Below are 24,339 nucleotides of genomic sequence, written 5' to 3'. Positions count from 1 at the left end.
TAGATCCTTTCAGAGGTGCACCCTCCTCTGTGAGTTCATCAACTCCTCCAGAAACTATACCTGGGTGATGGAGGTTATCAGCGGTGCTTCAGACTGAGCCGAGCCCTGTTTGATGAGTTGTTGTCCGGTGTCAGCAGCAGGATTTCCCCTTGGGACACCAACAACAGGCGCTATGTCATAATCACTCCCCTACAAGAGCAAGCTCCTGATTGTTTAACTCGATGCAAATGTCCGCTGAAAGTCAGAATTTCCAACTAGTGCAATTCGTTCAAACCGCGCCAAGCGTGTCAAAAGCGCAAAATGCTCAACTCACGCCGTCTCATTTACGCGTATCTTACGGCAGGAAGTCTATTCGCGTCTTTGACTTAACATGTAAATCACTCGGGCTTGATGCTTCATCCACGTCTGGTGTGAACACAGCATTATACAATGACTTGCCTAATTACCATAACTTTACCCTAATTACCCTGGTGAAGCCTTTAAATGTCACTTTAAACTGAATACTAGTATCTTGAAGAATATCTAGTCTAATATTATGTGCTGTCATCATGCCAAAGATAAAATAAATCAGTTATTAGAAATGAGATATTAGTTATTAGAAACTATTATGATTAGAAATGTGCTGAAAAAAGAAATCTCTCCATTAAACAAAAAAATTGGGAAAAATAAATAAATAAACAAAACATTCTGACTTAAACTGTATATACACACACACACACATATATATATATATATATATATATATATATATACATATATGTGTGTGTGTGTGTGTATATTTTATATATATATATATATATATATATATATATATGTGTGTGTGTGTGTGTGTGTGTGTGTGCATGTATATATATATATACATACATACACATACATAATAAGATTTATGCAAAAGTTTTAATTTTGTAAACTACTGACGACATTTGACTACTGATCATTTATATTTTTTTCATAAATGATATAAAAATTTACTATTTTCATGATAACCCTGATTTTAATTATAATAAATGAAACATTTAGGAAAAATTTATATTATTATTATTATTAAACATTATTATTATTAATACATTAATTTTCTTTTAAAATGAACTCTCCATTTATGCCTAAATTAATAATATTTGTAAATTATATATTTTCTTATTAAACACACCTGTACACTTGAAACACACAAAACGTTGAGTTGAAGAAACTGAAGAGCATCCAGAGAAAGTCACACATGGTAATATAACACCTATTAAATGATGTTTCAGATCGTAAAAATACCAAATCAGCAACATGAAGCTTTGTTTGACTAGTAGAAGCGGCAGAAGCTGAAGCTCTGGGACTTTGCATGCATCTTCACTGTGTGAAGACCAATGAGGGAGCGAGAGTCAATGATTGGTCATTTTTAGTGGGAGGAGAATGAGACTAGCGAATCAGAGTGAGGGACAGCAAAACGGAGGCAGGTGCACCACAGGAAGCACTCAGGACATCCAATCAGATTCAGTTTTATTTTTTTCCCCAACAAATAAATTTTCTTAAAACTTCCATATGATTTACAATCAGGACTGCATGATATATCAAAATAAAATCGCATGTTATCGTCACATTTTAGCTTAATTTTCATAAATTAGTTCAATATTTCTGTTCATGATGCCTGTCAAAATAAAAGCGAGACTGTATACAATGTCAAATGAAGATATGATTGTTAAAGTGAAATTAATTCGATTCTATTTCTCCTCTTCTTATGCTTGCTGTTATTGATTTAATCAAAAACAGTACAGCACAAAATGCATTGTAAAAATATACACGTATTCCTACCTAAAATACATTTTATTATTCTTTACTGCACAACAGCATACAGCAGTGTTTCCCAACCCTGTTCCTGAAGGCACACCAACAGTACACATTTTCCACCTCTCCCTAATCAAACACACCTGAATCAACTCAGCAGAACGTTAGCAAAGACCCCAAAACCTGACACGAATGGGTCAGATAAGGGAGACATCCAAAATATGTAGTGTTGGTGTGCCTCCAGGAACAGGGTTGGGAAACACTGGCATACAGTATATATTGCAAAATATATATTCTGTCTTTAAATATATTTAATAATTTTTTTATTGTTTAGCCTTACGAATTTTGTAGACTTAATAATGCATTTAAAACATGCTTATATACGTAAATAAGTTTAATAAAACATCAAACAATACTGAGCATCAATTTTACATAATTATAATATAAAATAAAAAAATTAATGACATTGTAGTAAACTATTATTAAATAATAATGTAAAAATAATAGTAATAAAATATTAAAATATGAGCCATTATTTTACATATTTGAATTATAAAACTTTATTATATCAATAAAATTAAAAAACAATGTATTAGTTAATAAACATTTTTATTGTTAAAATGTTATGTATATTTCACCATTATGTACATATTACTTACATTTATGAAAAGAAAACTCACATTTTCTATAAAATAAATACATTTATAAAAATTTATTTAAATAAATCAAGCAATGCTGACTATTTTACATAAATTCAAATGTATAAAAAATTGAATAAGACAGTATAGTAATTATTTATTTTACATATATATATAACATACTTATAAATTACAAAAATAAAATATATTGACAAGATCTAAAAAAGTGAGAATAAGAATAAAGAAAAATAGTAATGAATATTAACAAATATTACTTGAGATACTATTAATGTATATATATATATATATATATATATATATATATATATATATATATATATATATCATAAATGTTAACAATAATCAAAATATAGTTTTTTATTTTTATTTTAGAATTATTCACATTACAAAAACAAGACATAATATTTCCAAAAACAGCTACTCAATTCATCTGCTTTACCATATTTTGTTTATCATATTGCAAAATTACACAATCATAAAAATATAAAGTGAAATAAATTAATGACATTTTAATAAACCTTTATTTAATAATAATGTGATAATAATAGTAATAAAATATTATGCTTTATTTTACATATTTATAAGATAATAAAGGTTTAAAATTTATAAGATAAATTTATATTTATGAAATTTATTTATAAGATAATAAAGTAAATAAATAAAGAGGTAAATAGTTAAATAAATAAAATACTATATTGATAAAATGCAAAAACAATGTATTACAGTTAAAATAGTTTATTATATTTTAGCATTATTTACATATTACTTACATTTAAAAACAAGAAAAAAACTCCCAATTTTTTTAAATACATACATTTATAAAAACTTAATCAAGCAATAATAATAATAATAATAATAATAATAATAATAATAATAATAATAATAATAATAATAATAATAAATCAAGCAATGCTATGATTATTTTACAAAAAATCTAATGTATGAAAAACTGAATAAGACCTTGTCTAAATATGTCTTAAGAATAAATAAATATATTAAGTATTAAAATATTATGCATTATTTTACATATAAATAACATGTATATATTTATAAATAAGTAATAAATATTACCAAATATTATGCTGATTATTTACTTGATATACTCAGAACTTAAAAAAATTGTAATATATTGATATATATATATATATATATATATATATATATATATATATATATATATATATATATATAGTATAGTATAGTATACATTTTAATAATAATAATCAAAACAGTTTTTTATTGTATTATTATTTATATTACAAAAACAAGACATAATATTTCCAAAAACAGCTACTCAATTCATCTGCTTCACCACATTTTTTTTATCATATTGCAAACCTATTAAAAAGCTAAATGTCTAAAGCACCGCGATATCATGCAGCCCATATCATTGAGTGAAAACCAATCCTGCAGGATCAATCAGAAGTGCACTCTTGCACTGTGGTGCGACTGGATGTCCCATCTGCGGTGCACCTGCGTCTCCGTCAGCGGGTCTTACTGGAGCCTCTAGAGGCCGTTGGAGGTAAAGTAACTCCGCAGAGTAGAGCTCCGGGTCCCGAACGCAGGCAGGGAGACACACCACAACACACTGCCCGTCCCACAGCTCTTCCAGCTGGAGCGGGACGGGGAACACCAGAAACAGAGCAAACACACCACAGAAACACAGAGACTGACGGATGGACGGACGACACACCTTATCACTCACACTTCATTTTAATCTACAATTCATGCTATTAACAAACAAATAAGACTAATTAACACATTAAGTTATTTTGAAGAGACTTTAGATTGTAATTAGTGCTGGGCAATGATTAATTGCATTAACATAAAAGGTTGCATTGATATACACTCACCAACCACTTTATTAGGTACACCTTACTAGTACCGGGTTGGACCCCCTTTTGCCTTCAGAACTGTCTTAATCCTTCATGGCAGAGATTCAACAAGCTACTGTAAATATTCCTCAGAGATTTTGCTCCATATTGACATGATAGCATCACACAGTTGCTGCAGATTTGTCGGCTGCACATCCATGATGCCAATTACCCGCTCCACCACATCCCAAAGGTGCTCTATTGTATTGAGCTCTGGTGACTGTGGAGGCCATTTGAGTACAGTGAACTCATTGTCATGTTCAAGAAACCAGTCTGAGATGATTCACGCTTTATGACATGGTGCGTTATCCTGCTGGAAGTAGCCATCAGAAGATGGAGACACTGTGGTCATAAAGGGATGGACATGGTCAGCAACAATACTCAGGTAGGCTGTGGTGTTGACACGATGCTCAGTTAGTACTAATGGGCCTAAAGTGTGCCAAGAAAATATCCCCCACACCATTACACCACCACCACCAGCCTGAACCGCTGATACAAGGCAGGATGGATCCATGCTTTCATGTTGTTGATGCCAAATTCTGAGCCGACCATCCGAATGTGGCAGCAGAAATGGAGACTCATCAGACCAGGCAACGTTTCTCCAATCTTCTATTGTCCAGTTTTGGTGAGCCTGTGTGAATTGTAGCCTCAGTTTCCTGTTCTTAGCTGACAGGAGTGGCACCCGGTGTGGTCTTCTGCTGCTGTAGCCCACCGCCTCAAGGTTGGACGTGTTGTGTGTTCAGAGATGCTCTTCTGCAGACCTCGGTTGTGACGAGTGCTTATTTGAGTTACTGTTGCCTTTCTATCAGCTGGAACCAGTCTGGCCATTCTCCTCTGACATCAACAAGGCATTTGCGCCCACAGAACTGCCGCTCATTGGATATTTCCTCTTTTTCAGACCATTCTCTGAAACCCTAGAGATGGTTGTGCATGAAAATCCCAGTAGATCAGCAGTTTCTGAAATACTCCATTTGCCACGTTTAATGTCACTTAAATCCCCTTTCTTCCCCATTCTGGTGCTCAGTTTGAACTGCAGCAGATCGTCTTGACCATGTCTGCATGCCTAAATGCATAGAGTTGCTGCCATGTGATTGGCTGATTAAAAATTTGCGAGCAGTTGGACAGGTGTACCTAATAAAGTGGCCGGCGAGTGTAAAGTGTGTATATGTGACACATACATGGCAACAAAACAATACAGATACATAGATATTTAAATGTACATATAATTTGTATCATTTACATAAATCGAATAATAAAACGTTTCTCAAATATATGTGTGCATTTATATATACATATTATAAATATACATATTTTACACTCTTAAACTGTCAAAATAAGAACCTTTATTTTGGATGCAATTAATTTTGATTAATTTCATATATATATATATATATATATATATATATATATACACATACATACATATATACATACATATATACACACACACACACACACACACACACACACACACACACACACACTTTTTTTTCCCAGCACTGCCAAAAACACAGTAATATTTGTAATACTCTGAAATATTTTAACAATTTAAAATTGATGTTTTGTACTTGGATTTATTTTAAATTATAATATATTTCTGCGATTTAAAGCTGAATTTTCTGCATCATTTTACATCATCATTCAGTCTTTAGTGTTACATGAAGCTTGAGAAATCTTTCTTCTAATATGCTTCATATTTTCAAAGAAACTGTGATGCACAAAAAATAAAAACAATTAATAAATCTTGTTTAAAAAAGTGTGTGTGTGTGTGTGTGTGTGTGTGTGAGAGAGAGAGAGAGAGAGAGAGAGAGAGAGAGAGAGAGAGAGAAGCAGTTCATGCGTGTTATGTGTGTGTAAGAGACAGTTTGTGTATGAGAGTATGTGTGTTACAAAAAAAAGCTAGAGAGAGTGTGTGTGTGTGTGTGAGAGACAGAGAGAGAGAATATATAAACATGGAGTGTGTACTAGGGTGTGTGTGTTTAGGTGTAGATGTGTTTTAGAGTGTGAGATAGAGGAAAAAGTGTGTGAGAGAATATATACACATCATGTGTGTACTAGAGAGAGAGTGTGTGTGTGTGTGTGTGTGTGTGTGTGCGTGCGTGTGTGTGTGTGTGCGTGTGTGCGTGTGCGTGTGCGTGTGTGTGTGTGTGTGTGTGTGTGAGAGAATTTATTTACGTATGTGTGTGTGAGTGTGTCTGACCTGTTTGTCTGCTTGGTCCGCTATACTGTACACCAGAGGAGGGATTGAACCTTCAGTCTTTTTTCCCACATTACTGCGGAAGTGTTCGCTCGCTGGCAGACAGCTGAAACACACACACACACAGTTAGTCATTTACCACAGTAAACTGCCACTTGTTTTGCTGTACATCAGTCATTGAGTGTGTAGTTATTTTCTTATCCACATGGAAACACATGGTCTCTTGTTTATCTACAGCAGATGTACCAGCCTTCTTACCTGGCCGGTAGCTTGTAAATGTAGCTGCAGCCGTCTTCAGTCCAGATGATGACTTTATCAGCGGCGATGAATTCTCCTCCAGCCCACGACTGATTATTCTCACTCGACACCGAACACAGCAGAGAGAAATCCCCCGCATCAAACACCTGCAGCACAAATGATCCTCATCCTTTATGGACTCTTTTCACATTGTCGTGTTTCTCAGCAGCAGAAGTCATCACAGATGCTAAACTCAGAGCTCAGTGAATGGGAGAGTACAATAGATCCTTATCTTACAATCCTATTTGCCTAAATAATAACAGAAAACCTCCAGAATGGTGTGATTAAGACATTCAGAAAGAGGAAAACAATAGTGTGAGACTGATCACGGCAGATTCACTGCTTTGCCATTACATAGACGCTGCATTAGAAACACCTCACACAAGCGCTCATTCATATTTTGTAATTTGATATAAAGCTGATTTAATAACTACATAAATACATATAAATGTTCATTCTCTTTTTTTTAATAACATTTTTAAAACTTTGAAGGATTTAAGATCCTGATGAGCGTTAAAAGCATCGTAACAGTCTTGTGAAAAGGCTCCATTACATTTAGCAGATGGATTTGTCCAGGGGCGTCGCTAGAGCCAATTTACTGGGGCACGTGCCCCAGTAAAAACCGCCAGTGCCCCAGTAAATGCTTCGAGATATGATTTACTTCATATGCAAGTGTATTTATTAAGAGTGGTTATCCCTGAATAAAGACGTTATTCTTTATGTGCAACCGAACCAACGCTGGTGAAAGCAATGTGTTTAATCAAGAAGCAATCTGACGCATCTCTGCATGTGCACAGGGGCGCTCCTGCTGGACCCTGCAAGCCCCGGTTGTGAACATGCACGCCGAAAAGAAGTACTTGCTGCTCACGCGTTGTGAAACCGACGTTACAGCCTTTTATGCGGAGGTGACGGCAAACTAAAGTTTAAATAATATGATTGCTAAGCATGCCTCCTGATAGATTTGACATTTTGTATGAAGTAAACAGGAGGGAAGAGGAGTCAGGGAGGTTAAACTTAATAAACCTAATTCTCTGCCATGTGTCAAGGCAACAGATAACTCTATAAAACTTATTTTTTTGTATTCTATAGACTTGTCAAAGTAAAATTAAACTATGCTATTCATGCAAAAGATTTCTTAAATAGTCTTAGCATCACTCCAGTTGTGTCTTTACGTTGTTTTCCGGTTATACTTAGGATTCATTTCTGTTATTTACTTAGATTAATAATTGTACAACAATAATACTTTTATTTATTTATAATCAAACTAAATTGTATAAAAAAATTGTTTTTAAATTATATATAATGCCCTAGTAGAGCTTTTTATGTCTAGCAACACCCCTAGATTTGTCCAAAGCAACTTACAAAATGAAGAGGCATTCAGCGATTCAAGACAAGGAGGTAAAAAACAAACAATCCTTTCTATTAATCCTTTGATAAACATTTGCTGTTTTTAAAAAGTACATGATAAATAAACTTTGAACTATATAAAACCGATGATAAAATATCTTAACCCTCTACCGCACGCATTATGATAAATCTATTTCAAAATATATTTGACTGTATTTCTTTTCCTAAAATGGCTGTAAAAAATGTGGGGGAAAAAATTAAGTTACTTTATGAAACCAACAGTGGATCTAACTTAGAAAAAGCTGTTATAAAAGCTCAACAGAGGCTGTACTTTCTTCGTCAGCTGAGGAAGTTTAACCTCCCAAAGGAGCTGCTGAAACAGTTCTACACCTCCATCATTGAATCAGTCATCTGCACATCAATAACTGTCTGGTTTAGCTTAGCTACTAAATACGACCTCCAAAGACTACGGCGAATAGTTCGGACTGCTGAGCGAATCACTGGTACAACCCTTCCTACTCCCCAAGAACTGTACTTATCCAGAGCGAGCAGAAGGGCTGCCAAAATCACTCTGGACCCCTTACACCCAGCACACTGCCTCTTTGAACTGTTACCTTCTGGTCGACGCTACAGAGCACTGCGCACCAGAACAGCCCGACACAGAAACAGTTTCTTCCCTCAGGCAATCCATCTCATGAACACTTGATGATAATAATTGTGGAACCAACATCACTACTGCTATACACTTTTATACACATATACACTTATTTAACAACACACTTTACATGCCAATTTGCACATAACAGCTGCACATATAACGTTGTATATAGTAATAAACATGTACATACACTTGTCAATCTGTATATTTGCACTCACTACTTACTTCTATTTTTTTTTAAATATATTTATTATCTGTTTTTTGTCCTGTCTCTGTAATCCTGTTGCACTGTAGAAGCTCTGTCACCAAAACAAATTCCTCATATGTGTGAACAAACCTGGCAATAAAGCTCTTTCTGATTCTGATTCTGAAATTTCAAATGTAAATATTTCCTTATAATTAATAATTTTGTTTTTTGAAATTATTTAATTGCTGTTGCAATATTATAAGCTTATAAGCTTATTATAAACACAGAACTTATAAACAGCTCATTTCCACTGACTGGTACGGTACGGGTCGGGTTGGTACAGGTCACCTTTATCTGGCTTGCGTTTCCACTACCAAGGGTACCCTTTTGTTGGCCGTGGTGTATGACAGAAAGTTTCAGTCGACGTCATTCTTGCTGGAGGAAATGTCTACAATAAAGCTGTACGGGTCACTTACATATCATATGAGAAGCTCTTCTCATAAAACAGATGCTTCATACACATAAATACTTGTGTAGAAATGTTTATTACTAACTTTTCAATGAACATGAGTTGATTATATCTGCAGATCAATGACGAAACAGCCTACTGCAACGTCTGTAATTATATTAAATAACTAAATAAATGAACATATATAAACACATACAGCCCCTTACAGTCTCCGATATGTTACCAACTACAGAAGAACTACACACAGCAGACATTTCGCCCGTATTTAGGTTCAAAAACAACACAAAATATAGCCTACAGTCAGTGAAAACCTCTCATCTGTGTCTGTAATCTTCAGCAGCACATGTAGCCTCTTTTAGAGAGTAATTCAGTCATTCCCGGTTCATATTAGTCCAAAAGGTGAAGATAATAGTTAAACAAGGTATTTTGTTCATGTTTGCTGAAAAATAATGTGCTCCTTTTTTCCGGCTTCTCCTTTGTTTCTTCACGCTTCACTCTTGCGTTTGTCAGTGTCTGACAGGATCGGGATTCAAAAGCACGTCAATAATCAAGCGCAGGGTATTATCATCAGCTCAAGAAGTTTGTTATTTCAGATATAATGTTAGACGCGCGCGAGCTCAAGGAAGAAAGCAAAAGCGCTAGCACTTCAGACTGCCTCGTAAAAAAATACACAGGGTAAAATCTGCTCTACTCCATGGCTTTGTGGCTGTTCATCAAGACGACGACAAGGTTTGTTTGAGCCCGGATCGACCATGGCTCGTTATTATATGTATTTGTAATTCCACTGTAATCTCTCGCCTGTGTATTTCAAACATGGCGGGTTTTTTGTTTTCATTCTGGCTTGTTGCGTAAGCGAATGATGTATCTCTGTAAACCAATAGGGTTCAGCTGTGCGTCTAGCTCCGCCTTTTGGTACCCTTTCTCGTGGTTGGTACCCTTTCGAAAGGGTGCCTAAAAAGTGGTACGGTACGGTTCAGCACGCCTTTTGACAGTGGAAACGGCCATAAAAGCGTACCGAACCGTACTATTGTACTACAAACCTAATATTGTATTATCATGTATATAACATTCAGTAAATATTTTCTCCAATAAATATTATAACAAATAAATAACAAGTCTAGTATATCCAAATGCATCAGAATAATGTAGCTACTAGCTAACAATGTTTATGTGTATTATACTACGCCTGTCTTATCTGCCTCTGACCTTACTTACTTGAACTGTCTCTATCAAATGTCCAGTCTGCATCATTCCCATGGTCACTAAAACCCATCTCATCCTCACTTTCATCTGCAGGAAGAGCCAGTTCTGTCCTTTTCTTGTTTCACTTACCATAGAACATGGTGGTGCTCTCTAATACACTGTTCCCTGTGTTCATATCTATTCAAAAGTAGTATTGCCATTACAACTAGATTTATCCATAATGCAAATGTCATTAACATACAACTAATCAACATTATATTACTAGCATTCATGTTGTTATGGTTACAACTTAAAAGTTCACAGCTGTCCTTGCTAGCTAGCTAACCAATTGCAATATTGCACGTTCCACTATTGCACAGTGTTGCCATTTGGTAACATACATTTGATTGATTTACAAGAAACTAATTTCATTAAAAACAAATTGTTGTGAATATGTCATCAGAACTAACTGGAGGTGATGTTTAAGATTTTTTTTTGTGGATCTGACATAGTTTGATCCTTTGTTTTTATTGACGTTTACATTTGCATTCAGCAAATACTCACAATAAACGCCAGTCTGTCAGAAATCGCACTATAGGAAAACACTGTACGTCATGTGACATAACCAAAGCGCATCATTGGCTACATTAAAGTCTTCTCTTTCCAACAAAAAAATAATATTAATGTTGGTCTTTAAGAAACAGTGGCAGGGAAAGGAACATAAGCATCATGTTGCTATATGGTGACACCGTGCGGTAGAGGGTTAAATATTAAATCCACAGCAAACAGAAGCTACATTTTAGTTTATTCATCGTCACATAAGTAACCTATGGGTATTTCATGCCAACATCAACATAGATAAAAACATATCACATAATAACAACAACAACAACAACAAGACACAAAACATTTAAAGTTTCACACAAAAACCTTAAATATGATGTTTTTCAGTTTAATATATGATAAATAATGTAAAGATAACTTATTATGCCTCTTTTTACAAGATGTAAAATAGTCTCTGATGTCCCTAGAGTGTGTGTGTGAGAAGTTTCAGCTCAAAATACCACACTAATAATGTTTTCTACCTCTTTGAAACTGACCCTTTTAGACTTTGATCCTAATTGTGGTGTTTTGGTGACCGTCGCTTTAAATTTAAATGAGATTGTGCTAGTTTTAAAAGAGGGCGGAGCTACAAATGCCTGTGTATTAGCATCATAGACTGTAAAATATATAGACGAAGCATCCGTGACGTCACCCATTGGTTTCTGAACACTGCAAAAGAAGCTACAAGTAGGCGCGGCCAACCGTCGCCATTTTGTTCGCACGTCATCGCACCCACGGCGGGATACCAAACAAGGGCAAAGAGGCGGAGAATGAGTGGAGCTACAGACACCTGCTGGCACTTTGCTTAGACCTGGCAGACAGACTTTACTTTGGGAGCAACGCTTAATACTTCATTACCTGCGACTCGTTTGTGTTCTGACCACATGTGCTCGGCTGTACACTATATCAATAAAGTGTTTAGACTTTTAAAAACACTGTAGTAACACATTGAGCCACTAAACATTGTTCTTATGACGTTTTTCTACAGGAGGAAAACCCGAAATACTTCCAAACACTTCAGATATAGTGTGTGTTAGTAAATGCAAGACGAACTCCAGCATAACACTGTATGATAACGCTTCATATGACTGTTCTAGAGCCTACAGCTAATCAATCTGACAGATTCTGGAGTGCTTTACAGCTCTAAGGAACATTATAATGATCTTAAATAAAACAAATACATTTATAGAGATTGTATATAAGTATATAACTTTACTCACATGGAAAACGAGGCCACGTGAATGGTTTGTGAGCAAAATTAAGTGCACACAGCATCTCATATCATCTGATAAATGTAAGAAATGAGTCCAAAAGGCAGCTGACTGTGTAAAGCCACATAAAACAGCACAAAAATACGATGATTATGCCGAGATCAGTGGCTAATCTGCCGGATTCAGCTGAGGTGAAGTGACGGCGACCAGCGAGACCTAGCTGTCACTCAAGTGGCCACGCCCTTAATTATGCAAACTTAATATAACCTAATATAAAGGAAATGGATGAGTTATAAAACAATTCACCCCCCTCACAGTTGTCATGGAGGGTAATAATAGCTATATGAACCAAAATCGTTCTTTGTACCAGGCTGTAAACACCTTTTTTTCTGCTGTAAAGTTGGCCATTCTAACAGTGGGCTCAATAGAAATCTGCTCTATTATGGAGCCAGGACTAGCGGAATTTTGATGAATTGCAGTTCCAGTTACTTCCGTATTGGCTTCCCGAGGGAGAGCGGGAGGTTGCCGCTTGGTCAGCATAGTGGCAGATTCAAAAACAAGACTAACATCTTAGGCTAATGAAGGAGAGATAGACACTAGTGGGCGGGGCTTTCCCCCTCTGATGACACGTTCAAAGGGAGAATGTCAATCAAAGTGTTTCTGCAGACTGTTTATATCAAGTCTGATTATAAACAAATACAATAATTCATTTTTACCATTAGGAGCTGGTTATATTCACACACTGCTGACACACAACTGTGTTTAACCCCCTTACACACCCTTACCCCTGACAGTGGTTACATGTTGGTGGAGCATCATTCTTTATTAAATACAAACATTGAGTGGCCAATTCGGCATCTAGTATAAACTGGTCTCGTCTTAAAAATGAAAGGTGAAGAGTGTCTTTCAGAGGTAACATGGTGGCTCAGTGGTTAGCACTGTGGTCTGACAGCAAGAAGGTTGCTGGTTCGAGTCCCGGCTGGGTCAGTTGGCGTTTCTGTATGGAGTTTGCATGTTCTCCCCATGTTGGCGTGGGTTTCCTTAGGGTCCTCCAGTTTCCCCCACAGTCCAAACACATGTGCTATAGGGGAATTGATGAACTTAACTGGCTGAAGTGTATGAGTGTGTGTGTATGAGTGTGTATGGGTGTTTCCCAGTACTGGGTTGCAGTTGGAAGGGCATCCGCTGCGTAAAACATATGTTGGAATAGTTGGCGGTTCATTCCGCTGTGGCGACCCCTGATAAATAAAGAACTAATGTAAAGGAAAATTAATGAATGAGTGTCTTTTATTTATGCTCTGGTCAGTCATTGGATTACGGTTTATACTAGATGCCGAATAAGTCACTCAATGTTGACTCATTTGTATTTATTGAAGAATGATGATGCAAAATTGATCAGCCCTGTTACAAATTCACAAGCACACACACAGAGACACAGACACACACTCACCCTCCAGTATTTGGAGCACACCACCAGGAGTGAGAGCTGAGTGAAGGTGCAGAAGGAGATGCTCTGACAGCCCTGACAGTAGATCGGCTTCGACTCTTCCTCAAACACTGGGTCCATATCCTGCTCACACACACACACACCATAAACACAGACCCGTAAATACATATGTACACAAACAAATATACACATGCACACACAGACACCCAAATGATCACACACATATGCACACACACACAAACACTAAAGTAAACACAGACACAAAACTTATTATTTTTGTGTTGTACAGACACATGCATACAAGGCAAAATAAATAAAAGATACACATTCTGCATTAGGGATGTCCCGATCAGGGGTCTGTTCTTTATACCTCTTTTAAATGATCTAAGATGATTTGAAAGATCCTGGATCTTTTAATCTTGAGAACTGATCTCTGGCTAATTTGGTTCTTCAAACAAGTTCGCAAATCAGATTAAAATGTCTGGATAAACTGACCTGAGATCTCTGCGTGTTGTGAAGGAAATCATGATCAGCAATGCAACGATTGGCTGACGGCACAGCAGCGTAATGACATCATCTGATTAATATTCAATTATCCATGTGAGCAAAATTACATAAAATTAGCAGTAACCGGTTTGTTAAATATGACACGCAATAACATTCCACATTTGTTGTTTCTGCAGGCTTTACACTTTCCTGTGTCAAGAGTATTCATCATGTATTTCTATGCATATCAATGTATTAGTTCTACATTTAGAGAAGATTTTCTTTATTATAGTAGCCTAGGCCTACTCAAGCTTTTTAATCGGCGTAAGGAATAACTGTATAAATTAATTCTGCATCAAAAAAGCATTTTGAGTCAGTGCCTATGGCGTAGTGCAAAGTGCACCGACACATGCACTCTGGTGTTCGTGGCGACCCAAGTCCCGCCTACTCCCCACACTTTCCTGTCAATTCTCTCTACTGTCCTGTCAAAAATAAAGGCGAAAACCCCTAAAAAATAATTATTAAAATAAAAAAAATTTTAAAAAGCATTTTGATATCAGTAAAGGTGTCAATCACCAGCATAAGCAGTCAAAACACATGCATGACTGCATAAATTATTATTCTTTTTTTTTAAAAAGTCGAATATTTGTGCATGTACGCGTTTGCATCTAAAAAGATCATATCACTAAATTTTCACTTTGAACCACCAGGTGACAGTCTTTGTACTTTTATATAAATATATATATATATATTTTTTTTTACTTACACTTACACACTATATATATATATATATATATATATATATATATATATATAGTTAAAAATATATATTTACTATTTTCCCAAGTGTATATAACTACTGTAAGAAATAATCAGCATTTTGTACATACTTTCAGAATTATCTTTGCTTGAAAAGACTCTATCTAATCCTGTTTACATGAAATGAACCTGCTCCCACGCAGGTTTGAGCTACCAGAACTGTTGCTATGACAACAAGTCTCAGATGAGTTTTGAAGAACTAAACGATCCTGGATCGTGTCAAATCGCCAATAACCAAATCCAGATAACAGAGTAATCCACGTACGAAGAACGGACCCCAGGTTTATTTGCCCTCGAGTCAGCATCATTTGATTTTACCGAAACCCAATCCGATACTTCTATAATACATGAAAAAAAATCTAATTGAGGTCTAATTCAGAAATCCAGGGTTCTCTACTAAGGCGAATGGCAGGTCAGTCATTGTGATAATTTGTGCTATCTTGGCTGTGATGTCATCTGCCTTTGCGGTGTCATAGGGCCTTTTTTCCTTTTCTTCTATTGGGTTGCCTGAGTAAATTCACTGTATTGTGTCTGGTGTTTGTTTTTGAGGTGCCTTATCAGGTTTGTTGTGTTAAATGTAGCCTTTTACTTTCCTCCTCTTGCATTCCCAAGTTTACATATCTCACAGTTTGCTTTAGCAATGTTGTCGTCATCAACTCCAGAATGCAGACATACTCGCGCTTTCCGAATCAAGCTGCTTCTGTGTTCTGCTTTGCCGGCATTGTTGGTCTCTGCAACAAAGTGATGTCATGTTGCACACCTTGCTGTTTCTGTTCTTCCCGTGTTGGCGTGGGTTTCCTCCGGGTGCTCCGGTTTCCCCTACAAGTCCAAAGATATGCGCTATAGAGGAATTGATGAACTAAATTGTCCGTAGTGTATAAGTGTGTGAATGAGAGTGTATGGGTGTTTTCCAGTGATGGGTTGCAGCTGGAAGGGCATCCGCTGTGTAAAAACATGTGCTGGATAAGTTGGTGGTTCATTCCGCTGTGGCGACCCCTGATTAATAAAGGGGCTGAGCCGAAAAGAAAATTAATGAATGAGTTCTGATCGGGAAGTAACGTCTGATTCCGATGGAGTCTGAACCTGCGTGATCGGGCCAGAATTACGATCACATGATCGGATCTGGACATCCCTATTCTGTATACTTATACATGTAAAAACTCTGTTAAAAAGTGGACAGGCCATTTTTAAATGATAAAATCATTACTTAAAATAAAAAAATGTGAAAACTTTGGGGCTAAACTTGAATAAGTCATTTTTTTACATTTTGTTTAAACATTTTTCTTACATTGGCACAAAAATGCTGATACAAACTTTTAAACGTGTATACATTATTTGTTTTTAACATCATATCCAGGGGAAAAAGAAGAAAAATAAATAAATAATTATTTTTAAAAATTGAGAAAACAAAAATAAATAAATAATTTGTAATACTTTAATATCATTGTACATAATAAAAACTACACACACAAAGCACACACACACACACGGTCATATTCTCCAGCAGGACTGCAGTATTTTCTGTGTGTGTGTGTTTGTTGATGTGTGACTGAACTGTTTACCTGCATTCTGCTGACGTCAGCGGTGATGATCCACACCTTCAGGATACCAGTGACTGAAACCGCCACCACTGTGTCCTCTAAACAACAACAAACAAACAAACACACACACACACACACACACGAAATCATCTTTAAATGTAAAATTAACAGTTTAGTCCAGAGCATTTTGTTGGCAGGTTTTAATTAATTAAAGGTAATAAATTAAATATTAGATAAATATTATAAGAAATATTTAGAATTCAAAATAAATAAATAAAAATAAACACATTCTGTGTACTTATGTAATAAATCGTTTAAACACTCAATAGCTATTTTTTATTAAACATAAATCTATTTAAAATTGTAATAAATTGAAATAAATAGGCAAAATTTTATTCCACTGGAAATCTTCAAATCCACCTAAAGCATCCCACTGGCTTCAAGATCTGATGTTATATCAACACTTGGAAAAAATTTAATATTCAATCAGAGGTTCTAGCATATGTTTGGCAACCCATACCATCATACATCTCTGCTATAAATGTACGTCCTGGAGAATAATGTGACTTTCTTGTATATAACTGTACTTTTCCTTTTCTTTCTCTGTCCAGACCCTCATGCTTGGTTATGCTAGCCTGCCATTGTAAGATAGCACAGCACTATTCCTGATTGCACCACCCATTATTGCTGTTATATATTTATTTATTTATATTAATTTAATAATTATTAATATTAATAAATATTTACCCATTTTTATTAATTAATTTTATTTATCATATTTTATAAAAATTTGCTGTATTTTTTCTCTTTTTTGTTTTCAAAAAAATTAAAGGGGTGCTAATAATTCTGACCTTATCTGTGTGTGTATACACATATACATATATAAAGAATTATTCGCCCCCTTTGAATATATATATATATATATATATATATATATATATATATATATATATATATATATATATATATATATATATATTTTTTTTTTTTTTTTTTTTTTTTTTTTTTTTTTTTTTTAATATATATATATTTCCCAAATGATGTTTAACAGAGCAAGGAAATTTTCACAGTATGTCTGATAATATTTTTTTCTTCTGGAGAAAGTCTTATTTGTTTTATTTCGGCTAGAATAAAAGCAGTTTTTCATTTTTTAAAAACCTTTTTAAGGTCAATATTATTAGCCCCTTTAAGCTATATTTATTTTCAATAGTCTACAGAACAAACCATCCTTATACAATAACTTGCCTAATTACTTTAACCTGCCTAGTTAACCTAATTAACCTAGTTAAGCCTTTAAATGTCACTTTAAGCTGTATAGAAGTGTCTTGAAGAATATCTAGTCTAATATTATTTACTGTCATCATGGCAAAGATAAAATAAATCAGTTATTAGAAATGAGTTATTAAAACTAAACAGGGGTGCTAATAATTCAACTGTGTGCGTATATATATATGTAATATATATGTAATATCTTTGTATAAACAATGACTTCTGTACTTGCAACAAAAATAAAGGATTTTTTTATAAATAAATTGGTAGACTTTTTTTGGGCTAAAACTGAATTTGTAATATAAATCTTCAGAAAATCAAATAATAATTACATTCTCCTTACTGGTTTCTTCAGAATCTAGATAAATCATTTGCAAATGTACAAAATTATTTAAATTAATTTATAATTTTCATTTTGTGATATTTTTTTCTGGCAGCTCCAAACTGTGCTATTATTGTATTGTGTCACTTTAAATATAGACATTTAATCTCTATGGGCATGACATTTTTATTTAAAATCATAATTTTAAACACTTAAATCTCCCTTGAGTACATTTCTCGCGCAAACTCCCATTTCATTTTATAAAACAAAGTGAACATTCATTATGCATTTTGGATGTCATCTGCATTTTCTCCTGCTTAATTAACACAAACACTCTTCATTTGCCACTGGCAGCTGTTACCTTGTGTGCGGTGCGAGCGGATGATGCTCATAGAGCTGATCCAGTCTGGTGAAATCTTGGACACGAGCGAATAAAGCACCTCCAGACTGGTGGCGTCCATCACCAGGATTTCTGGGTAATGTCCGTGACACAAGAGACGACCCTCTCTCTGTGTGCCGATGGTGAACTGATAAAACTGTATAAACACAAACATTCAGAATTAATTTAAACATTTTATTGGTCACACATTACAAGCATTTTCTGTTCTTTTTCAAATATTCAGATTCAGGAAATATTCACAGTATTTCCTATAATATTTTTTCTTCTGGAGAAAGTCTTATTTGTTTTATTTCGGCTAGTTTTTAATTTTTTAAAACCCATTTTAAGGTCAATATTATAAGTCCCTTTAGGCAATATTTGTTTTGGATAGTCTACAGTGTTACGTTTCACGTATGTTTTGTTTGTTCTGTTTTGCGTGCTCTTCTATCTTTTCCGCTGTGTGTCATGTGCTGGTTCTAGGTGTGCAACCATTGGTCAAAGGAGCTGTCAATCACCATGGACACGCCAATCAGAACCGGGTCCGCTCCGTATAAAAGCCGTGCGCTTGCGCTGTTCTTGAGGAGCGCTTGGCTCACAGCCAGTCTCCTCACTTGTGTCGGCCAGCCTGTTCATCTGTGTTGATTTGCTTACGATTTGCTGTGTTCTAGTTTTCTCTTTATTAAGCGATTGCTTTATTAGATATGCTTGTGCAGCTCAGTTTATTATCTAGTGAGAAGTTTAACGATCTTTGTGAGAATTGGATTATATGAGATTTTGTTTTGCTAATGGCTAACAGTGTGTACTTTACGAGAACTCTAGTAACGTGAGCAGCTTAGGATATTTATTTGTTAGTTAGTTTAAGGAGGCGTTGCCACATGTGTGATTATGTTTTGAGGTTATGAAGTTTAGTTAAGCTACGTGCTGAAGATTACGGTTTTTATTAAAATTCATGCAAGTGCCTATTTAGGTAATATAAAAAGGGAAAGATATTAATGTAGCCTATTATTAATATAATGAAATCCGACCAAAATCAGATCATTTTTATGCCCTAATATGGAAAAATTCAATAATAGGGTGTCCAAACTTTTCCACATGATTAAACTGCATGAAAACAATGGATGCTTGTAATATGTTATTGTCATTTACTTTGCTTTTGGAAATAATTCAGCAAGTCATAAAGATTTTTTTTTGATTTTACAATCATCATTAAACAAAAGTTCATTTCCAATTCAAAGTGTTATTTCAAATATTTACTTCATCTTGGCTTTGTGCAAGTTAGTTTAATGATGTTAGAATAGTCTTGTAAATGTCCAACCAAATCTCATTCAGCAATTGAATGTGTTACCTGTATACCAGTGTGTGCACAGGCCAGTTTGGTGAACTCAATGCAGCGTCCGTCATTGACATCCCATAAACACATTTCCCTACGGCAAACAGAAAACACAGCTAGGGTGAAACTGCAAACATTTCATCAGCACGAAAAAAAAAAATGCACCATCTGAACATGCTTTGTTGCTCTTAAAGGGACAGTTCATCATTAGGGTATATGCAGGAATCCCAAAGTAAACCTTAAGTAACCTTCTCAGAATATTTTAAGACTTCGCCACTTCAAGTTCTAATCAGTATCACACCTTTAACTTAATTAACAGTTGTTAATAAACTGTTGTAGTTAAATAAAGCATGGAGCACAACCATGCAACAGAACTCAGATAAGCTCGGAAGAAACAAAGCTTGAAAGAATAAATTTACGCTTCAGCCTTCGTCTTTCTCCAACTAGGAGTACGCAAACTTTCATTTTCAACAAAATTTTCCCATTTTGCCGTCTGTTTCGATCTATGGTTTCACTACATGTGGAGAGCATCACATCACCTTCCACTGTTTGTTGCAAATTACGTAACAACACCCGGACGGAGGACGGCGGGCGTGGCCCGGCCTGAACCAATTACGTGGATCAAGCATGCTGTTGTTAATATAAGGAGGAAAATAAATATATTTATGCTTTTTTGCAGTCAAACACTTTCGACAACACTTGAAGAAAATGTAAGACCTCGTAAAAACCTGATTAAGACTTTAATACATTTAAGGGCCTTCATTTTCTCATAATTGATTTATCAACTTGTAGTATTTTTTAAGACCCCGATGACACGCTGATTCAGCGACGAGATGATCCCAATGTTTCCATAATCCTGGACCAGGCTGTATCCTGAGCAGCAGCTGTGGTGGTCATGGAGGAGTGGAGAGCATGAGACTGATTCCTGTGACGCTCCGGGGACAGACGAGTCTCGGTGACGTCCAGCTTCTCCAGCACCTAGACCGAAGCTCTACACAAGACGTTTGGCCAGTGGAGAAATGGTCGTGTCCAACTTAGTCTGGTTTCTCTCAAGGTTTTTTTAATTTTTCTTACTTTCGCTAGTAAGTGAAGTTTTTCCCTCTCCGCTGTCGCCACTGGCTTGCATGGTTCCGGATCTGTAGAACTGCGCATTGATGGATTTGCTCTTCAGTGTTTGGACTCTCAGTAGTGATTATTAAACCACACTGAACTGAGCTCAACTGAACTTAAACTCTGAAAACTGAACTGACACTGTTTTAATTTACTATGATATTCTATGTGAAGCTGCTTTGACGCAATCTACATTGTATAAGCGCTATACAAATAAAGCTGAATTGAATTGATCATTATTTACTCATTTAAATGTTAGTGAATTTTTTTCTTCTGTCGATTACAAAACAATACATTCTTTGAAGGATGCCGGAAAAGGAAACCACTGACTTTCATAGACATAATTCAGCTGTGTTTGAGGATGAGGATAAACTATGACAGAAACACATTTAGTAAATAAACTCTGCGTATGCGCATCAGTAAAGTGATGTGATTTAGTTTTATCAGGTCATGTGATTATAAAACCATGCATTTCAAGGACTTTACAGCATTTCCAGCACATTGCTGCAGATCTGAAATGTTGTTTTGCTGATTATAAAAGGCCTTCAGCCGTCTGTCTGTCATCACAGTGCTTCAGTATTATTATCCTTCCATTATTATTCCCCCCAGAACTGTCTTGAGCATCTGTCTGCGCTCCCAAAGAGCATCTCACGCCTCCAAAACCCCCCTATTCACCGCGTTCATTGCATTTTGTCTTCATCTTCTGAGGCACAACTCATTTATTAGAGAAGAACCAACAGGATGTGATGATTTTACTCTCTTTTGTTTCTCATTAAATGGAAACGCTGCTTCATTCACAAAAATTTCATGCCACATTCCAGTTTTGCATATAAATCTAATTCACATCTTTGACTGGAAACATGGATAACGTCTGTTTTTCCCCAGCATTCTTCAGTATATCTTCCTTTGGGTTTAACAGAAGAAAGAAACTCAAACAGGTTTGGAACAAGAGAGTAAACGATGACAGAATTTTCATTTTTGGGTGAACCGTCCCTTTAATCAGCTCCTTCAATCATGTTTATGACAGATTTATGACAAGTTTTGTTATCTTGATAATGTTGTCATGACAAAGACAAAAACAGGTTATGATGCATTCGTTTATGTCAAGCTGTCATAACAAACAATGTCATCCTTGCATTTAAAATGCCATAACTGAGGAAATGACACTTGTTACAAGTTGTTATAAGCATGCATAAAATCTCATTCACATTCATGATGTGTTTTACCCCTTCAAGTAAAGTGTTACCAATAAAACACGTTCTCACCCGCTTTCAGAGGCGCTGACGAGGTACTGTTTTTCACTTCCAGCGCTGGCCTTGGACAGACAGGTGACGGAGGCGGTGTGTCCAAACAGCAGAGCACGAGGATTAATCTGAACACACACACACACACAAAAACATCAGATCATCCACAGCACTTTAGTGACCTTCATAAAAACACACCATCAATTTATTTATGTCTATACAATAATACACATCAACCTTAACGCTTGAGCATTAAGTATTGTTAATTTAAAATAATGTGATCATTTTAGCTGTTTTAAAGCTGTTTTATTATGCAAAAAACACTTTTATAATTCAGTTGCGTGGAATATTACCAGCTTCTAATGGTAAACATGTATTAATTGAATTTGTTTATAATCACACTTGAGAAAAACCGTCTGCAGAAACACTTTAATTGACAATCTTAATGCTTGAGCATTGTTAATTTAAAATAATGTGATCATTTTAGCTGTTTTAAAGGCGACCTATTATGCAAAAAAACTTTTATAATTCAGCTGCGTGGAATATTACCAGCTTCTAATGGTAAACATGTATTAATTGTATTTGTTTATAATCACACTTGAGAAAGACCGTCTGCAGAAACACTTCGATTGACATTCTCCCCTTGTATGACGTCATCAGAGGGGAAAAGCCCCACCCACTGGTGACCACCTCTCCCTCATTAGTATATGATGTTAGTCTTGTTTTTGAATCTGCCACTATGCTGACACACAGGCATTTGTAGCTCCGCCCTCTTTTAAAACGTGCACAATCTTTTTAAATTTAAAGTGACAGTCACCAAAAAGACACAATTAGGTGGTTTCTGCAGGTTTAATCAAGTCAAATTTTAAACTTTTTAAAACCATTATGAATTAAATTTTAGACTTATACAGGGTTAAACACTAATAATTATTTCTAATGGCCTGGTTGGTTGCCACAAAACACAAAATAAAATTAAATAATTGAATTATTTCTATGCAACATATTTTAATGTGTCAAAACAAGTAAAACTCTAGTTGTTTACACTTCTTCAACATAATATTTTTTAGATAATCTAGTTTTTTTAATGCTAAGTTTAACATTGCTAAAAGTATATTTATTATGGAGCCAATGGCATAAATAATCAAAAATATACATTTGTTAGTTTTTGGTTTTAACTGATTATAACTGAGTATAATGCATCATGTAATGTGATATGTTGCTCTGTTATTGTCATGAGGAATTGTGTAATTGTTTTTAGCCTTCTTCTCCAGATTAGGGAATTTAATTTGGAGAAATAGCTGTAAAAATGTTGAACATATATTGTAAACGGTGTCTTTTAGCAATAAAAAAACTTAAATATTTATGTAAATATTTAATTAAAAAAATAAAAAATAAAATAAAATAAAATAAAATAAAATAAAATAAAATAAAATAAAATAAAATAAAATAAAATAAAATAAAATAAAATAAAATAAAATAAAATAAATATTTATTGCTGGTGATTGGATAGATGTTGGCCCAATAGGGCAGCTTTACTTGGACAGAGGAAAATTAAGACCCTATTTTAAATGACTTAAGACTACAAATTTAAGACTTTTTAAGGTCTAAAATTATTTTGTTTTTGAAATTTAAGACATTTTAAGACTTTAAGACCCTGTGGGGACCCTGGATCAAAGCCTAAAAGGGACAGTTTTAAAGATTTTTTCTGTGTTGTTTTAAGCCGAAACTTCACACAAACACTCAAGAGACAGAAACTTATTTTGCAAAAGGGGTATAATAGGTCATCTTTAAAGAGACAGTTCACCAAAAAGGAATATTCTGCCAATATGAATTGAATATTCCGACTATGGAAGTCAATGGGTGCCATAAACCATCATTCTTCAAAATATCTAAACACAAATGAAGATATGTTGAAGAATTGTGGTTGATGGCACC

General features: G+C 35.0%; 1 protein-coding gene across 1 annotated transcript in view; it reads right to left on the bottom strand.

Annotated features, from left to right (window-relative positions):
- LOC130214283 (WD repeat-containing protein 7) overlaps positions 1-24,339 on the bottom strand; it is a 171,053-nt gene that overhangs the window by 135,750 nt on the left and 10,964 nt on the right. The window contains exons 3-9 of the mRNA XM_056445880.1: positions 22,426-22,532; positions 20,066-20,144; positions 18,703-18,877; positions 16,772-16,848; positions 13,908-14,027; positions 6,762-6,907; positions 6,507-6,609 (exon numbers count right to left, since the gene is read on the bottom strand). Of these exons, the coding sequence (XP_056301855.1) occupies positions 6,507-6,609; positions 6,762-6,907; positions 13,908-14,027; positions 16,772-16,848; positions 18,703-18,877; positions 20,066-20,144; positions 22,426-22,532 (807 nt within the window). The remainder of the gene's footprint in view (positions 1-6,506; positions 6,610-6,761; positions 6,908-13,907; positions 14,028-16,771; positions 16,849-18,702; positions 18,878-20,065; positions 20,145-22,425; positions 22,533-24,339) is intronic.

This window comes from Danio aesculapii, chromosome 21 (genome assembly GCF_903798145.1).
Source record: "Danio aesculapii chromosome 21, fDanAes4.1, whole genome shotgun sequence".
Lineage (NCBI taxonomy): Eukaryota > Metazoa > Chordata > Actinopteri > Cypriniformes > Danionidae > Danio > Danio aesculapii.
The sequence above is the reverse complement of the archived record's forward strand: the minus strand, read 5'-3'. Positions and strand labels throughout refer to the sequence as shown.